The following is a 16,598-nucleotide window of genomic DNA, read 5'->3' on the forward strand; positions in this document are numbered from 1 at the left end:
GCCCTTCACGGCCCTCTTTGAAAAAAGTTTGGACACCACTGAGATAGATGGACAAATGATCTGACTTGCTATGGCAACTTCCTGTGTTCCTAGCAGCCTCAGAACATGACTGGTAATACAGTCTTTCTGTTTTAAAAACAAGATCATCTTCCTCCTGAGTCTATTATTTTCTGTTCTGTACTCCATATTGGAGGTGGCCAGCTTAGAGTCTGCAGGCCATAAATAACTTTATGAGGCTCCCAGCAGTCCTGCCAAATTTGATTCAAGGTGTGGTTTAAGGTCCCCCCCCTTCTCTCTCGCAGAAAAAGGAGCAATGCTCAGTTAAGACAAGGGACAGCAGCAGATCTCCTTGGTGAGCAGAGCTTTGGGGAGGGACTTTTGTTCCTTTGCAATCCTGTTGATGATCTCTCAGTAAGGTGTTTGCACTACGTTCCTATGAAGTTACTTCTGGTTGTACCAGTTTTGCTCAAGACCTTTATCATATGCGTGTGGGTTGGATTGTTTGACCCCTGAGAGTTTGGATGGAAGCTGCCTATCTTTGCTCTGTCCCTTCTGTACTAAAAGTGATTTCAGTTCTCGGAATAATGGTACTCATGTGATACCATCCACATCCAAGAGGGAAGTGTCATCAGGTTTGGGGAGCCCTGAGATTTGCAGAAGTACATGTCTGGGTTGGGGAAAGGGGCCCTGTATGGTTTGAATGTGCTCAGTGGACATGGAATACTGACTAATTATACGGGGCAGGGTGGGAAAAAAATGGGAGGAAGGGGAATACAGTGGAATATCCCGGACCGGCATGTTGTATACGGCAACATTTTGTTGCACATCCCATTTGTCTTCTGTAAAGTGTTTTCCTGGTGGGCAGATGCTATCTCCTGCTGGTTCTTTCACACATAGCCTGAACCTGTGCATATTTACCTGGAGGTGAATCCCACATGTGTACATGTGAGTGCAACTTTATGTAGAAACGTGGAGTCCGTCCCAAAGGTTTCACATTGTGAAATAAGCTTAGAATCCACTGGGGCAGAAAAGAAAATAATCTGATTATTTTATTGCCCTGCTAATCCCTCAGCATGTCAGCTTTCTCAGCGGATGAATTGTAGATGTTGTGGAAATAAATGTTTATGGACCTGAAGGTGATGGTCCCTGTTCCATTTGGTAGGGAGGCTTGTTCCAGGAGGGTACATGATACTTACCTTTCCTGTTGTATCTCAGTTTCATTGCAACATCATCCCTAGAGGACTCTACCTTGCCCTTAGGGAAATGACAGAAGCCAATGCATTTTGCCCGACCTTTGAAATTATTGACATTTTAGCTGCTAGTTTTAGAGTGAGCTGATCGCCTGATGATAATGATCGTTGTTACTGGTTTTATTGTATGTGTTTATAGTCTCTACACTGCCCTGGGCGGTTGCATAACTGGTAAGGTGATCTATAAAATTTAAAAATAATAATAATAACCTGCTTGAGTTGCTGAAGAACCGTAGCGAACATAGAAATCCTGACTGGCTAATCCATTTTCCCCCTCCCAAAGGCCTCTTGCTAGCATCGTTTATAGCATGCTGTGCTGTATGTTTTATGTTTCATAACAGTGCAAGACCTAGTCTTCTCAAGGCTACTATTTTGACCCGGGACAACGGTACTGCTATGTTTTGTGGTTCTTGAATCATATTCTGCCCACGCTTTGTTATGAGAAATAATACTCATGTTCTAGGATTTCTGTTTTCTCATCTAGTTGTTACGCACAGCTTTTAAACTTTTGTTGAAATTGGGCTTCGTTGTGCAGGCCATGTGCCAGGCTAAACATATTCTCCAAAGCATCATAGAATCATGGAATTGCAGAGTTGGAAGGGACCACAAGGGTCATCTAGTCCAACCTCCTGCAATGCACGGATCTTTTGCCACGGATCTTTTGCCACAACCCTGAGATTAAGATACTATACCAACTGAGCCATCCCAGTATCAAATCAGACTTTGTTACTGTGTTTTATGTATGGTATGATGAACTGGAAGTAATGTGAATACAGTACCATGCTAACTTTCCTTCTATGCTTAAACTTGGACACAGTACCTCTGAAAACTGGCTGTCATAATTCTGTCCTCAGAATCTGTAACTCTCTGGTTCAACCCACCTTAATCCAGGTTTAGGCCATTTTAAACCACTTGATTCATGTTTTTAAATAGGTGGTGCCCACGGTGAGCTATTAAAAAAAACACAAAACACCTTCCTGATAAGCAGGTTTCAAAATCTTCCCTGCTTGTCCAAATCTGTTATATAGCAATCTGAATCCCATTTACCTGGGAGTAAGCCACAGTGAATTCAATGAGACTGACATCTGAGTGGACATAGTGAGGATTGCAGCCTGTCAGTACAGTGGTACCTCAGGGTAAGTACTTAATTCGTTCTGGAGGTCTGTACTTAACCTGAAACTGTTCTTAACCTGAAGCACCACTTTAGCTAATGGGGCCTCCTGCTGCCACCGCGCTGCTGGAGCACAATTTCTATTCTCATCCTGAAGCAAAGTTCTTAACCTGAAGCACAATTTCTGGGTTAGCGGAGTCTGTAACCTGAAGCGTATGTAACCTGAGGTACCACTGTATACACCAAATGACCAGCACAGGCATTTGAGACCAGGCAGGCTAGTAAAAATAAAAAGGACGACTAGTAACCTTTTGTGAACTTATTAGGCACACTAACTGAACTTGCTTCACTTTGGTAGTTAGAATTTTGCATCTGAGTATCTTGTGTTCTGATTTTAGAGAAAAGCTGCGTTTTGTGTCTTTGCTTTGTGTGGGAAATAACTTGATGGGATAAGGAAGGAAAGTCTGCTTTGCCTTTTCTTCCTTTCCCACAGAAACCAAGGCAATGCTATGAACTCTTCAAGCTTGCTTTGAACTTTGCAATTCGGTCCCAGAGGTGGAAGCAGCCAACTGTCTGTCGCCAATGAATTTTTCGTCGGGTCCTTTGAACACTTTCTGCTTACCAGAGATTCTTGTTCTCTCTCTTTGTATTAAAAGCATGTCATTTAGCAAATTTAGTTTGGCTGCCTGGCTTGTCTCGAGGTCTTCCAGAAACTAAACAATAAAGCTAAATTGCTTTCTGTTTGAGAAACTGTAAGAAGAAATTGTGACGGTGAAGAGGGAGGAGATACCATTGATCAAAGAGTGACTAGGCACCAAGAGATGTGTTTTTTTCCCTTCCTTATTAGCAGTTCTCTCCCCCCGCCTAATAATATTTTATTAAGGTTTTTTCATAATACAGTACAAGAAAAAGTAACCTAAATAAAAACAAAAAGAGAAAGAGAAAATAAAATGCAGAGTCCTCTCTTAAAGGTCAATCTTAACCCTTGTCTCACATAGAAAGGGGTGAGCTTTCATTTCTTCCCCCAATCACCCACTCTGGGAGATCTTCCCTTCTCTGCCCCTCATAAAGGGTCCTTCACCAGCCGTCCATCACCTTCCTGTGTATATAATCCCAATAAAACTCCCAGAGTAGAGGACACCAAGAAAAACAAAAGGGGAGGGGGAAGAGAAGAAGGAATATAAACAGAATAGAAGCAAAAGGAAAAACAGAGAGACGAAAAGGACTTATGATTTTCCATCTGTCAAAGAGTATTAGTAGTTCTGTATAGAAAAAGATATTTCCTTGCAAACGTTTCACAGTCACCCTTGGGGAAAAAAAGCTGCTTATTGATTTTAAGGCGTTCTCTATTTATCTAAATATTTGGCCATGCTCTGGCAGTTGCAGCTTCATTTACCAGTGCAAATAACCCATGTAGCATATTTTTCATGCATCACGTCATAACTTCCTCATACATTTTCTCTCTTGGGATAGGGAGGCCAAGTGCAAATGATTTTTTTTTTAATCAGGGGCGTTTGCAGAGGAAATGAGTGACTTATCTCAGGACTTGATAGTAGGTCCTCTAGAGAGTGATCTTGTCTGTAAATTAGGCTGCGCCATACAGCTCCTACCAATAAACTAGAGAGCCCAGCAAGAGATCAAAGTTTGTGGTTGGTTTGCTGCTGTTCATGCTTAAGGGAGAAGCAAAAGGGAAAAATCAGCATTCACAGCAAATGATTGTCTACTGCAAACCAGAGTTTACTGTCCATAGTTTACAGTGATGTGCAAATTGGGCATATGAGCTTTGTAGCTCTAAATTTCAGTTAGACAAATGTTTTTAAATCTTTATTGTGATATGCGTTGAATTCTAATTGTGGTATACATTTTATGTGAGCCTCTATTATAAGGTGTTGATTAACCTACAAGGCTTTGGGGGTTTTTTGTATTGCAAAAAGGCACACAAAATATACAGTGGTACCTCGGGTTAAGTACTTACCATATTTTTCGCTCTATAAGACGCATCAGACCATAAGACGCACCTAGTTTTTGGAGGAGGAAAACAAGAAAAAAAATATTCTGAATCCCAGAAGCCAGAACAGCAAGAGGGATCGCTGCACAGTGAAAGCAGCAATCCCTCTTGCTGTTCTGGCTTCTGGGATAGCTGCACAGCCTGCATTCGCTCCATAAGATGCACGCACATTTTCCCCTACTTTTTAGGAGGGAAAAAGTGAGTCTTATAGAGCAAAAAATATGGTAATTTGTTCCGGAGGTCCGTACTTAACCTGAAACTGTTCTTAACCTGAAGCACCACTTTAGCTAATGGGGCTGCCTGCTGCTGCCACTCCGCCGTAGCACGATTTCTGTTCTCATCCTGAAGCAAAGTTCTTAACCTGAAGCACTATTTCTGGGTTAGCAGAGTCTGTAACCTGAAGCATATGTAACCCGAGGTACCACCGTATACCCCTCCATTCCAAACACTTGGATACGTGCATGTGTTCTCAAACGGGAAAACCGATTTGGTTTTATGTTTGACTTGCTAGCATTTGTAGACTTTATTAGGGAGGGGCAATAGCACAAGCGTGGAGCATATGTTGTGCATGCAGAATGTCTCTTCTTCAGTTCCTAGCATCTTCGGTTAAAAAGGGATCGGGCAGCTCAGCTTCCCAATGTTTTGGATGATAGCCTCCACTAGCCCCAGCCAGCATGGTCAAAGGTCAGGGATAATGGGAGTTTTTATCCAAAACATTTGGAACATACCATGCTAAGGGTGGCGGAGGCAAGTCTTGATATAAAAAAATCTCTGACTGAGATCTTGGAGGGTTGCTGTCAGACAGAGAAGGCACATAGCAATCTTACATCAGGTTGTTCAGAACTGATTGTAGCCTTTCTTTTCCTATTCTTTTCTAGTAGAATATTTATCAAATAGGTTTTGGGGTTGAATAGAATCCAGCAATATCTTGGGGCTGGGGGGAATGCCGCACAGTGGATGTTTTGGGGAGACTTCCAATGTGTAGAATAGGTACCGAAAGTTAGGTGAACCTTATCTTCCATTGGGGACGCAGGTGGCGCTGTGGGTTAAAGCCTCAGCGCCTAGGACTTGCCGATTGAAAGGTCGGCGGTTCGAATCCCTGCGGCGGGGTGCGCTCCCGCTGCTCGGTCCCAGCGCCTGCCAACCTAGCAGTTCGAAAGCACCTCCGGGTGCAAGTAGATAAATAGGGACCACTTACCAGCGGGAAGGTAAACGGCGTTTCCGTGTGCAGCTCTGGCTTGCCAGATTCAGCTTTGTCACGCTGGCCACGTGACCCGGAAGTGTCTCTGGACAGCGCTGGCCCCTGGCCTCTTAAGTGAGATGGGCGCACAACCCTAGAGTCTGTCAAGACTGGCCCGTACGGGCAGGGGTACCTTTACCTTTACCTTTATCTTCCATTTAAATCAGCAGGAACCCTATCCCCGTTTGAAACATTGAATTCAGTGGAAAACAAGCACATCCAAGTACTTTGTTCTGTGTGTCCTTGAAAACCACAGTACTTCAGGTAGAACCTGTTTGTTCGTTGAGTGTTTGCCAAATGTGGGTAAACTTTGGAGCATTTGCTCTCATACATGATACAGGGTTTTATGTAGAGGAAAAATTAATCTGAAAGGCATCAATGTGTCTCTCTCTCTTTCTCTCTCTCATGTTTGCACACTTATTCTCCTGCTACAGTTGCTCCCCAGAACTCCCAGGGTGTGTGTGTGTGTGTGTGTGTGTGTGTGCAGTAAAACACAACGTTGGGTGTTAATCATTACAGGCAAAATGCTAAAACCCTAAAAACTATATTAATCATGGGTAATAAAATTTCTCAAAAGTTTCTGGGGATAAAAAGGAGTTTCAAAGGGAAAGCAGAGCTAGCTTGATGAATTTATTAAAGAACTTAACACAGCAATGACGTCACTTGCTGAAAAGACTCTGCTTCCTCATCTTAACTCTGTACACTGAAAGCATATTTTATATAGGCACTGAATATATCAGCCTGCCTCAGACCATTTTTGCATGTCATGGTAACCCATAAACCATAGTTTGCTGTGCACAAACAAATCTTCCTTCCTTCCTTCCTTCCTTCCTTCCTTCCTTCCTTCCTTCCTTCCTTCCTTCTCACTCCAGTAAGAAACAAACCACAATCCCTGGCTTTGCATTGCATCTAAATCTTTTGCCATTAGTGACTTTACCAATTGTGGTTCGTTGGAGCAAAACAAACCGTAATCCCTGGTCTGCACGTAACACAGTTAGCACAGAGGAGAGAAAAAGTTCCGGTAAGATGGTTCATTACCTCTGCAACATATAATTATGGCTTATTGTGACATGTGAATGAATCTCTCCTTATAACTCAGCATTGTGGTCTCCTGAGATCTCAGTTGTGGTACCACAGCACCTTCAGACACCCTTTTGGTCACCTGTCCCTTCAAAAATAAATAAACTGAAGATTGGGTTTTTGGTGCATTTTTGAGTTGTTTGTTGGTGGGTTGACTTCTGTTGGTTTTGGAGTGTGTAGGTTTTGCCATTGTTTGGGCTGTGAGGTGGTGGTTTCACAGCATCACCAGTATTGCTTTTGGGAAATGGGTATTTTGTGATGCCCACAACAGTTTCTTAGATTTCCAAATGTGCCTGAGGCCCCAAAAGTCTGGGGACCCCTGGTGTACTCTGATGTGGAGTGGTTCTCCAGAGGTCTTTCCCAGCACCTACTTAACTAAGGTATTTTTCATAGTAAATGCCGGTGCGCCCTTTTGCATGGGAATCATCGGCTCTTTTTACTGGGCCACAACCCACCTGTGTTGTTGTGATGTGAACGCTTCACAGTTTCTTTCTCATGCTCCATTGAACTTGTTTGCCACACGAGGCTGTGTCTTAGAGACCCCCTGCGCACACCTGCTGACTCTGTAGCAAAACATATACTGAAGGTAAGCTGAAACCAGGCACAGGCATTAAAACCTCACTGGGAAGCCTTGACTACATATTCCGGGACATAACATAGTTAAACATCTAGATTGTTTGGCTTACCTCCCTGTGTGAAGATGTGTTAATTGATGGTAAATTATTAACAGAACCACCATCCTAAAAGAGGGGCAGTGTCATCTCTTAATGAACTAAGTGTTTCAAAATGTGCTGGAAGCTTTTTTGTTTCGCAGAGCTCCTGTCTAAGCAAAATAAGTGGTCAAACATTAAAAGGAAAAAAGCAATAATAGATTTCAGTACCTTTGAATTGTGCACTGTTTTCTCTGAGTCATTAAGACCACAGTATCTTTCTCCTTGGTACACCGTGTTTTTCATTTGGCACAGACTTTGGCTTAGCATTATGTGCAAACCAAACTATGCCTTCACACAAGCAAGCAAACAATAGATTTCCAGAGCAAAGATCATGATCGCCGTGTCTTCCCTTGGTTCTGCTATACTATCCGGGGCTAAACCATGGCTTGGGGTTGTGGTACATCTGAACCTGGGCCTGTGGTTTGCCTTGCTGCAGAGAAACCATACAGTTGAACCAAGGTTTGTTACTGGTTTGCCACTCATGGTTTGTCTGCAGCAAGACAAACATCAAATCCTGGTTTGGGCATTAGGTTATGTCAAGCCATAGTTTAGGACTGGGTAGCGCAGCAGGATCAGGACTGAGGGAAGAGCTCAAGTGCTCTGATATATGCTCCAAGAACCTGCATGTTAGTACAAGCAAGGAAAGCCATGGTTTGGCTTAGAGTTACATGAGAACTGTCCAGTGTTCAGCTAGTGATGTGCTTCATTTAACTACTGAGGATTAAATAACTCCCAGGTTTCTTGAATGGATTTGAGCTTTTTAGCATCTACTCTTTTGCTTCCCTTTAACTAAGCTTCACATTTTACAATTCTTTTAAATGTTTCTGTGTTGGGTTTTTCTGGACAGTTTTCCATTTCCTAACTTGTTACTGCCTCCAAACAGCTTAACTGTTGTGTTAGTCAGACAATGCTTTTGATTGGAGCTGGGGGCTCTGTTATACAGTGGTTCCGCTCCTTTCACCTGGGCCATGTCCAGAAAGTGGTGGTGGGGAATGAGTGTTCAGATCCCTGGGTTCTCACTTGTGCAGTGCCTCAGGGTTCTGTCCCCTCCCCAAATCTTTTCAACATCTACATGCAGCCACTGGGAGAGAACATCAGGGGGTTCGGGTTGGGTTTTCAGCAATATGCGGATGATACCCTGCTCTACCTCTCCATCAAATCAGAACCAGTGAAGGTGGTGAATGTCCTGTGTGAGTTCCTGGAGGTGGTTGGAGGATGGATGGCGGCTAACGGATTGCAGTTGAATCCTGACAATACAGAAGTACTCTTTTTGGGGGACGGGGCGGGCAGGTGTGTGGGACTCCCTTGTCCTGAATGGGGCAACTGTGCCCCTGAAGGAGCAGGTGCACAGCCTGGGAGTCATTTTGGATTCACAGCTGTCCATGAAGGCGCGGGTCAATTCTGTGTCCAGGGCAGCTGTCTACCAGCTCCATCTGGTACGCAGATTGAGACTACATGTCCGAGGACTGTCTCACCAGAGTGGTGCATGCTCTAGTTATCTCCCGCTTGGACTACTGCAACACGCTCTACGTGGGGCTACCTTTGAAACTACAGTTAATCCAGAATGCAGCAGCTAGACAGGTGACTGGGAGTGGTCGCCGAGACCACATAACACCGGTCTTGAAAGACCTACATTGGCTCCCAGTACGTTTCCGAGCACAGTTCAAAGTGTTGGTGCCCATCAGATGTCAAAGAGATGATAGGTCTATTGTAAAATGTATTTTATTTGACTTCTGACACTCCTGATACCAAGGGTTACCAAGAGGCAGGTAACATGTTTCTTATTCTGCTCTGTTGCTGGTTCTCAACATCTGGTTAGAATAAAAATGTGCTGCTTCCAGAGTGTGCAGAGACTGAGACTTTGGTGAGTCACTAGAGAATTGACTTCTAAAGTTGAGGTTACCTGAAGCACCAGTTTCATGTCCTTACAGTCCTGTTGTGTTTTTATTTGCATCTAGATTTTAGTTTTGCCCAGGCATTTTGATAACTGCGTTTTTCCTCTTGGTGTTTTTTCATGACTGTTTGTATTCAACAGTAATGCCCCCCTTTATAAGACAGACTGTTCTTTCAGAAACTGAGGCTTTCTGTTTGATTTGTATAATGAACGTTGGAAGGTTTGGGAGTTGAGTTCTGTATCATCTTCGTGCAGCTAATAGCGGCAAGTAACTGTATATAATTTATGTGGATTTGCACTTTCCCATTCCATAAAGACGCTTAAGTAAAGCATATATTGACAGTGAAGGCTTCTTGTTAGCATTGCAATTATATATCTAAAAAACAGCATGGAAAATAAAATATTGTGAAGACTGGAGAAAATTGAGATACATGATTGAATGTGTATAATGTTTATGGAGTAATAGGAATACAGTATTGACTCTCCATGCTAATCTGTGCGTTCCAAGCTGCCAACTTGATATGATATGGAAGATCGCTGATCAGGATCTCCCAGTTTTTATTGATTTGCTGTCCCATATGGCTGCTTTGAACACCAGGGGTCATTCTAACTTACCCTCTCCCACTGACAAAACTGCTAGTAGCTCTGCAGAGAAAAATGGATAGGTGCCATATGAGTTTAAGTTTCACCCCATAGAGCTAATAGCTTTCTTTTTTGGGGGGGAGGGGGAGTCCTCTGTGCTTGTTTGTAGGAATGTGATTTAGATTATAAAATGACACCACCTTCTTCACTTCCCAGATCTTTGAAGTAATCCTACGGGACTGCTAATTATTAGATGGAAAACCACCAACGAACCCCTCCTCCCAATGGAAAGACCATACTCACTGATATCCCCCTGCAATTCTACTTTGGCCCTTTGCATGAGGCAACTTACGTTTGTTAGCCTGTGGGATCTGGCATTGGGGCAAAATGGCTGCAGTGCTGGTTGATACTTGTGACATTTACTGAAAAATGATGGCATTGTTAAGTGGGATAGCCACTTAACAGAGCACGCCAGGCCCTCCTCTCTTCATTTTACAACATAGGGGCTGCCATAGAAAATGCCCTCTCCCAAGTTGTTCCCAAAAGCTTCGGTCAGTGGTGAAGCTACCAAGAGGGCTCCTTCTGCCCATTTTAACACCCGAGAAAGTCTGTAGGGCATTTCAGATATTTGGGGCCCGAGCTGTGTGGGGCTTTAAATCCATCACTGAATTTGGCTCAGAACTGACCTGGCAGCCATCGCAACTGATCTAATATGTCTTCCCACTCTTCCTTTAAATGTTTGTGGAGGGGCATGGTCCTAAATAACCATTTCCTATGTTTAACCATAGGACTATACCGCCTCCAATCACCTCCTTTCACAGCAATGAAATTTACGACCCTCCGCACCTCTCCCATAACAACACACAACTGTTGCTAGTTTCAACCATAGACTTGTCTTGTGACCCTGTTTGCAAGGTACATTCTGTTGCCCTTTTAAAAATTGCTCCTCCAAAACAGTCTTGCAACAACCAAGTCTGTGCAAGTTACTGTTGTTTTATGACCCCATCTTTTCCCACTATTTGGTTTTTTGTTTTGGTTTGTTTTTGCATTATCACTCGACCCTCTTGCTGTTTACAAAAGCTTCTCTGCTTGATTGATTGGCAGCAATTCTCACCTGCTCAGTCATTTTTCTTCTTCTTTTGTCTGGAAGGCAGTATATAGTAAATAAACAGAACTGTGTGTGAATGATCAGGAAGTAAGGTGTGTCCTGCTGAATAATTCCTGCAGAAGTAACCAGTGTTGCTTGCCTTTGTTCAGGTGAAGTCATCTGAAAGAAGCCCCCTCCCCCAGCCTCTTTTAGGGTAAAGGCAGCATCATTGATACAGCATCAATGAAATACAGTGGTACCTCGGGTTACATACACTTCAGGTTACATACGTTTCAGGTTACAGACTCCGCTAACCCAGAAATAGTACCTCGGGTTAAGAACTTTGCTTGAGGATGAGAACAGAAATCGCACGGCAGCGGCACGGCAGCAGCAGGAGGCCCCATTAGCTAAAGTGGTGCTTCAGGTTAAGAACAGTTTCAGGTTAAGAACAGACCTCCGGAACGAATTAAGTACTTAACCCAAGGTACCACTGTAGTCTATGAGAGCCCCTTGATCCCTGGAGTTTTTTGAAGAAATATTTGCCAACCCTGGCTAAACGTTTCTTTCTTTCAGTTGGCAAACACGAGCTGACTGGGCACAAAGTGGCCGTGAAGATCTTGAACAGGCAGAAGATTCGCAGCCTTGATGTGGTGGGGAAAATCCGCAGAGAGATTCAGAACCTGAAGCTTTTCCGGCATCCGCACATAATCAAGCTGTAAGTTCACGGATGTTTCCGTTCAAGAATAATCTCTCTGACGCTGGGTGTTCCTTGAGAAATGGAGCTCTCCCGTTCAATGGGCAAAATGAATGTTGGCAGGTTTTCTGGTGTGATTCTTGTTTCTTCTTTGTGCTATAAACCAGTCATGGCAAGCAACCATTTATAACTCACAGGGAGCCGGAAGGCACTTGGCTAAAACGTCGAGTGAAGGCTTTTTTAGTCGCACAATAACAAGGATGGAAAATAACTCCCTTGGGGAAGTCAGTGGAAGCAAGGCTTGAATATGTGTGTGCGTGGGGGTGTATTTTAGTACTAGGTAATGCAGTTGCCCCATGGCAAGCAGTTAAACATCTACCTATTATGGTGTGTATCCTCTTCTGACTACCTGCTTGTGTTGCAACTGCAGTAGGTCTTAGGAGCCAATATCACGATTTTTAATTAAATGTATACACCACCTTTCTACAAATGTATACAAGGTGGCTTACGCAAAAATGACACAGTACCAAATAAGACAAAAGTGCAACCTATAAGCAAGACAAAGTGCAATCTAAAAAGCAAAACCAGCAAGCAGCAGATCACACTGTAGAAGATCAGGGGCCATAAGACTCCTCTCTTCCCTTCCTCTGATTCCAATTTCTTCTGCAAGCCTTAACCAAGGTTCTCTCTTAACCAGGGTTTGCAACCAGGTTCTGAAACAGCTTCCAATGTTAAGAAGGGGTTTCTTTAGCAGTAACACTCAGTGCTGATGTAATTCAACATCACGGTTAAGGCAGAGGGACTCTTGTGAGGTATGGCAAAGGTCAGGGAGACGGATTGCATGATCCTGAGTTCCCCTAAAAATCTTGTAACCATGCTTCAAAACACCAGGAGTGGTATATTTGCATTGCTTCTATGTGCCTCATCCTTTTACAACACACAGTCCATCCAAGGTATAACCTAGTTGATCAAGAACCTGCTTTCTCATAATCTCCTCTCCTTGTTTTGATTCTGTCCCTAGCTGTGGAAGCTTTTGCCATAGTCAAGTCATGCTGCCTCTTTGGTGATGTGCGGTAATATAGACTTGGTGGTTGAAATGTTTCCCCCAGCTCCAGACAGTAGTACTGCATATTTTCTTTGGTCCATGATAGTCCAAAGCAGTCACTGGGGCATCAATCAAAGCTACCATGGATTCCCTCCAGGTGCCATAGGTCTGCTCTGCATTTTTTACTGACTCAGAAAATCCTGTGATAGCTGCATGTGTAAAGGAAAGGCCTGAGGCAAATCCTTTGCACTCTGAATGTGAAAGTAAGCTCCATTGAACCTGATGAAACTTCACTTCTAGATAATTGGAAGAGCTGCTCACTTTGTATAGCTCAAGTAAGTGTATACAGTGAGTAAAATAATATATTTTCTTTCTCAGGTACCAAGTTATCAGCACCCCATCCGATATATTCATGGTGATGGAATATGTTTCAGGAGGTGAACTGTTTGATTACATCTGTAAAAATGGAAGGGTAAGTACCCAGTTTTTTCAAAGTCCTCCCTATATTTTTCAATCTTGGGTGGGCTGCTGCACAGAATTGTGAGTTTGTTGGTTCAGACTAGATGTTGAAAACGAAGTATGTGAAAAGTATACTTCACATTGGAGCAGTCTGCTTATATGAACTTTCTCTGTTTTAGAAAATTGCAATTTCACAGTTCATGGAACAGAGCAAGTGACTGGACTGTTCTCTAACCCCATGTTACATCGTTCCCACAATCACTTTTATGAGCCATGTCTTTGTGCAGAGCAGCCCATCTTGAGTTCTAGGACCCAGTCTCTGACTTATTTAGAAATGGCATCAACTCTGGTACTGTGTAGATCAGCAGTAGTGGGTGATAGGATGCATAAAATGTTCACATACATGTAAACAAATACCAGTGGTGTTTTCCTCTCCATTTCTGCGGTTAACTTTTGAAGAAAGTATCCACAATAAGTACTTCTGATCAGTAACACCACTCTTCTAATAGTAGTAGCATTGTATGCCAGTTCTTTTTCATAGAATTGTACAGTTGGAAGGGACCCCATGAGAAAGGCATTTGACCCCCTGCATTGCAGAAATCACAGCTAATCACAGACCAATGACCATCCAACCTCTGTTTAAAAACATCCAGTGAAGGAGAGACCCATCACCTTCCAAAGTATTTTTCCCCTCAATGTATATATTCTCCTGGAAGCAGATGCAGAATAACGGACAATGAACTGGAAAGGAGAATGACAGGCACTCTTTTTCCTACCAGTGAAGGCTGCAACTTTTTCCTTCCCTTCGTTATTGATATATTTGTATGACGGATGAATGGTTGCACACTGGTAAGAAGCGGCACGGAAAGGCATTTGGCTAGGCTGCAGTCTAACTTGTAGCTTTAAGGATCAAGGCTGATCTTTGGTCTTGTAACTCACTGGTAAGAGTACATGCTTTGCATGCAGAAGGTCCCAGGTTCAAATCCTGAAATCTCCAGTTAGAAGTGTGAGGCTGCCTTTGCCATGAGACCCTGCTGGCCATATTCAGCCGGATAAAGTCTGGGCAAGATGGGCAGTAGTCTGACCGTATATGTGGCAGCTTCCATTGTGTTTTCCTTGTGCTTATTTGAGCTCCTGTGACAGCAAGAGCTTTTCCATTGGTTTCATGGGGGGGGGGTGTCTTTAAGTATCCGTTTTCATTGCCAACATGGAGCTACAATCAGTCGAGATGCCCTGGTTCATATGAGAACTGCAGGTATGGTCTGATGAAGCTTTGTGTGATCTCTTTGATCTTGGTCTAGTCAGTGACAAAAGGCGTCAATACAGTGGTATCTTGGGTTACATACGCTTCAGGTTACAAACTCCACTAACCCAGAAATAGTACTTCGGGTTAAGAACTTTGCTTCAGGATGAGAACGGAAATTGTGCAGCGGTGACGGGAGGCCCCATTAGCTAAAGTGGTGCTTCAGGTTAAGAACAGTTTCAGGTTAAGAACGGACCTCTAGAACGAATTAAGTTCTTAACCCGAGGTACCACTGTATTTATACTGAGCCAGAGTTTGTACCCAAAGGGATCCTTAGTATTGTTTTCAAAACCAAACAATGTTTGGCATTGTTTAGGATGCCACCTTAAGCGGGAACTGATGGACCTCTGGTTTTCTTATCAGAATGATTGATAACTTTTCATATGTCAAGTTGCATTATTACTTCTTCACTAGGGAAACAGCAAAATTACGTATTAGCATTGCTAAAAGTGTGTCGCAGTTTCAAAAGAGCTTGGTTTAGTTGGTCGGAGAGGTTGAGGATTTGTGTGTATGTGCTGACATTTTAAACCATGTTAGATACCCTTATTAAGTAAAGTCAACGTGACAAAGCATCTAAGAAGCTGTTTTCTGAATCATGAAACATCGGTTTTGACACAACTACGCTTTTCAAGGACCAGATGGTTTTTTCTCTTTTTTTGGAGACAGCAAAGTTCTTAATCTAGCTCTTGCCACCACCACCACTAAGTAAGCAAGACTTATTTAACTTTTCCAACTTCTTTTGTACCCCAGCATTTTTCTGCCCACCCTGTTTTTAAACAAAACAAAACAGGGAATATATTTGGCATCCTAATGCCACAAAGCTGACATGCTCTGCCATTAATAAATTGGAAATGCTCAAATGTCTTGCAATATGTTTGTGTGTTTGTATGTTTGCTTGTATGTATGTGTGTGTGTGTGTGTGTTTTAAAATGTATCCCTTTCCTTGTTTTTTTCTCTCCCTTCCTTTCTTGTTAGCTTGATGAAAAGGAGAGTAGACGTCTGTTCCAGCAAATCCTTTCTGGTGTGGATTATTGCCATAGGCATATGGTAGTGCATAGAGACTTGAAACCTGAAAATGTACTGCTTGATGCACACATGAATGCCAAGATTGCCGATTTTGGTAGGTTTCCTTTGATGAATGTCTCTTATTTTTTGGTGTACAATGAACATTTATGTAGTACTGAGTTCCTGGTGCTTGCATTGAACTCTGATACTAAACAGAGATCTGTGTCTTGTGGTACTAAGGTGTTCCTTTGCCTATTTAGGAAGCAAAAGAAAGAAGGGTTCTTAAGGTCTGCCCCCCAAGTTTTTTGTTGTTCTTAACTTCTAGAATGCATTGATTATTCTCTTTCTTTGGGGGGCAATTCTTTTTGTTGGAACACTGCAGAAAAATGCTATTGAGGCTCTGGCCATTTAGGAAACATTTAACTCAATACTGCTGCTATTATTTTTTAATTAACAAAATACATTGTTTGAAAATTTCAGCAGAAAAATGGTAGCTAAAACAAATAAGAACAAAACAAAAAAAATGCCAAACGGTGATTCAACAACACAATAATTAGTCTCCCTCACCAGGTAAAATTGGTCTGCAGTATGTTTAATTTTATATAGACTAACAGATGTGGAAGATTAGCTCCTACATCCAGATGATGCTCCCATTTTGTATTTAAAAACCTCAGTATAATATACTTTAGTGAAAGCCAGTGGCATTAAAAAATAACACTGCAGTGCATTGTGTATACTTGCCTATTGCTGTTTGAAATCAAATGCAAACTGTTTACTTTGGATTTAAATTCGAACGCTCAACATGCATCTTGGTGATTAAACCACCCAAGAGGAAAAGCAAATGTCTTACTAAATCCTATTTACTCTGCCTTCTTTTCTGTTTATATGGGATTAAAGCCGGTGCCAAAACTTGCTTTGACCAAGCTTATGTAATGTGAATTTGCAGCCCAATCCTGTGCTTGTTAACTTGGTCGTAAGTCCCACGAGTTCCATGGGGACATTCCAAGCAACCCTTCATAAGCATTGCATCCTTAACAGTGCAGTCCTGTGCATGTTTACTCAGAAGTAACCTCCCACAGTGGGGCTTACTCCCAGGTAAGTGTGTAGGATTGCACCCTCCATCTTCC

The 16,598-nt window shown here is 42.7% G+C and overlaps 1 protein-coding gene across 2 annotated transcripts in view; it reads left to right on the top strand.

The window, feature by feature from the left end:
* PRKAA1 (protein kinase AMP-activated catalytic subunit alpha 1) overlaps positions 1-16,598 on the top strand; it is a 36,249-nt gene that overhangs the window by 5,574 nt on the left and 14,077 nt on the right. Inside the window, exons 2-4 of one of the 2 annotated variants that reach the window (XM_083703586.1) lie at positions 11,539-11,680; positions 13,083-13,176; positions 15,442-15,586. In XM_083703586.1, coding sequence (XP_083559712.1) covers positions 11,539-11,680; positions 13,083-13,176; positions 15,442-15,586 — 381 coding nt within the window. The remainder of the gene's footprint in view (positions 1-11,538; positions 11,681-13,082; positions 13,177-15,441; positions 15,587-16,598) is intronic. The other variant, XM_083703587.1, reaches the window with a different exon arrangement.

Source organism: Podarcis gaigeae, assembly GCF_964106915.1.
Source record: "Podarcis gaigeae genome assembly, chromosome: 11".
Classification (NCBI taxonomy): domain Eukaryota; kingdom Metazoa; phylum Chordata; class Lepidosauria; order Squamata; family Lacertidae; genus Podarcis; species Podarcis gaigeae.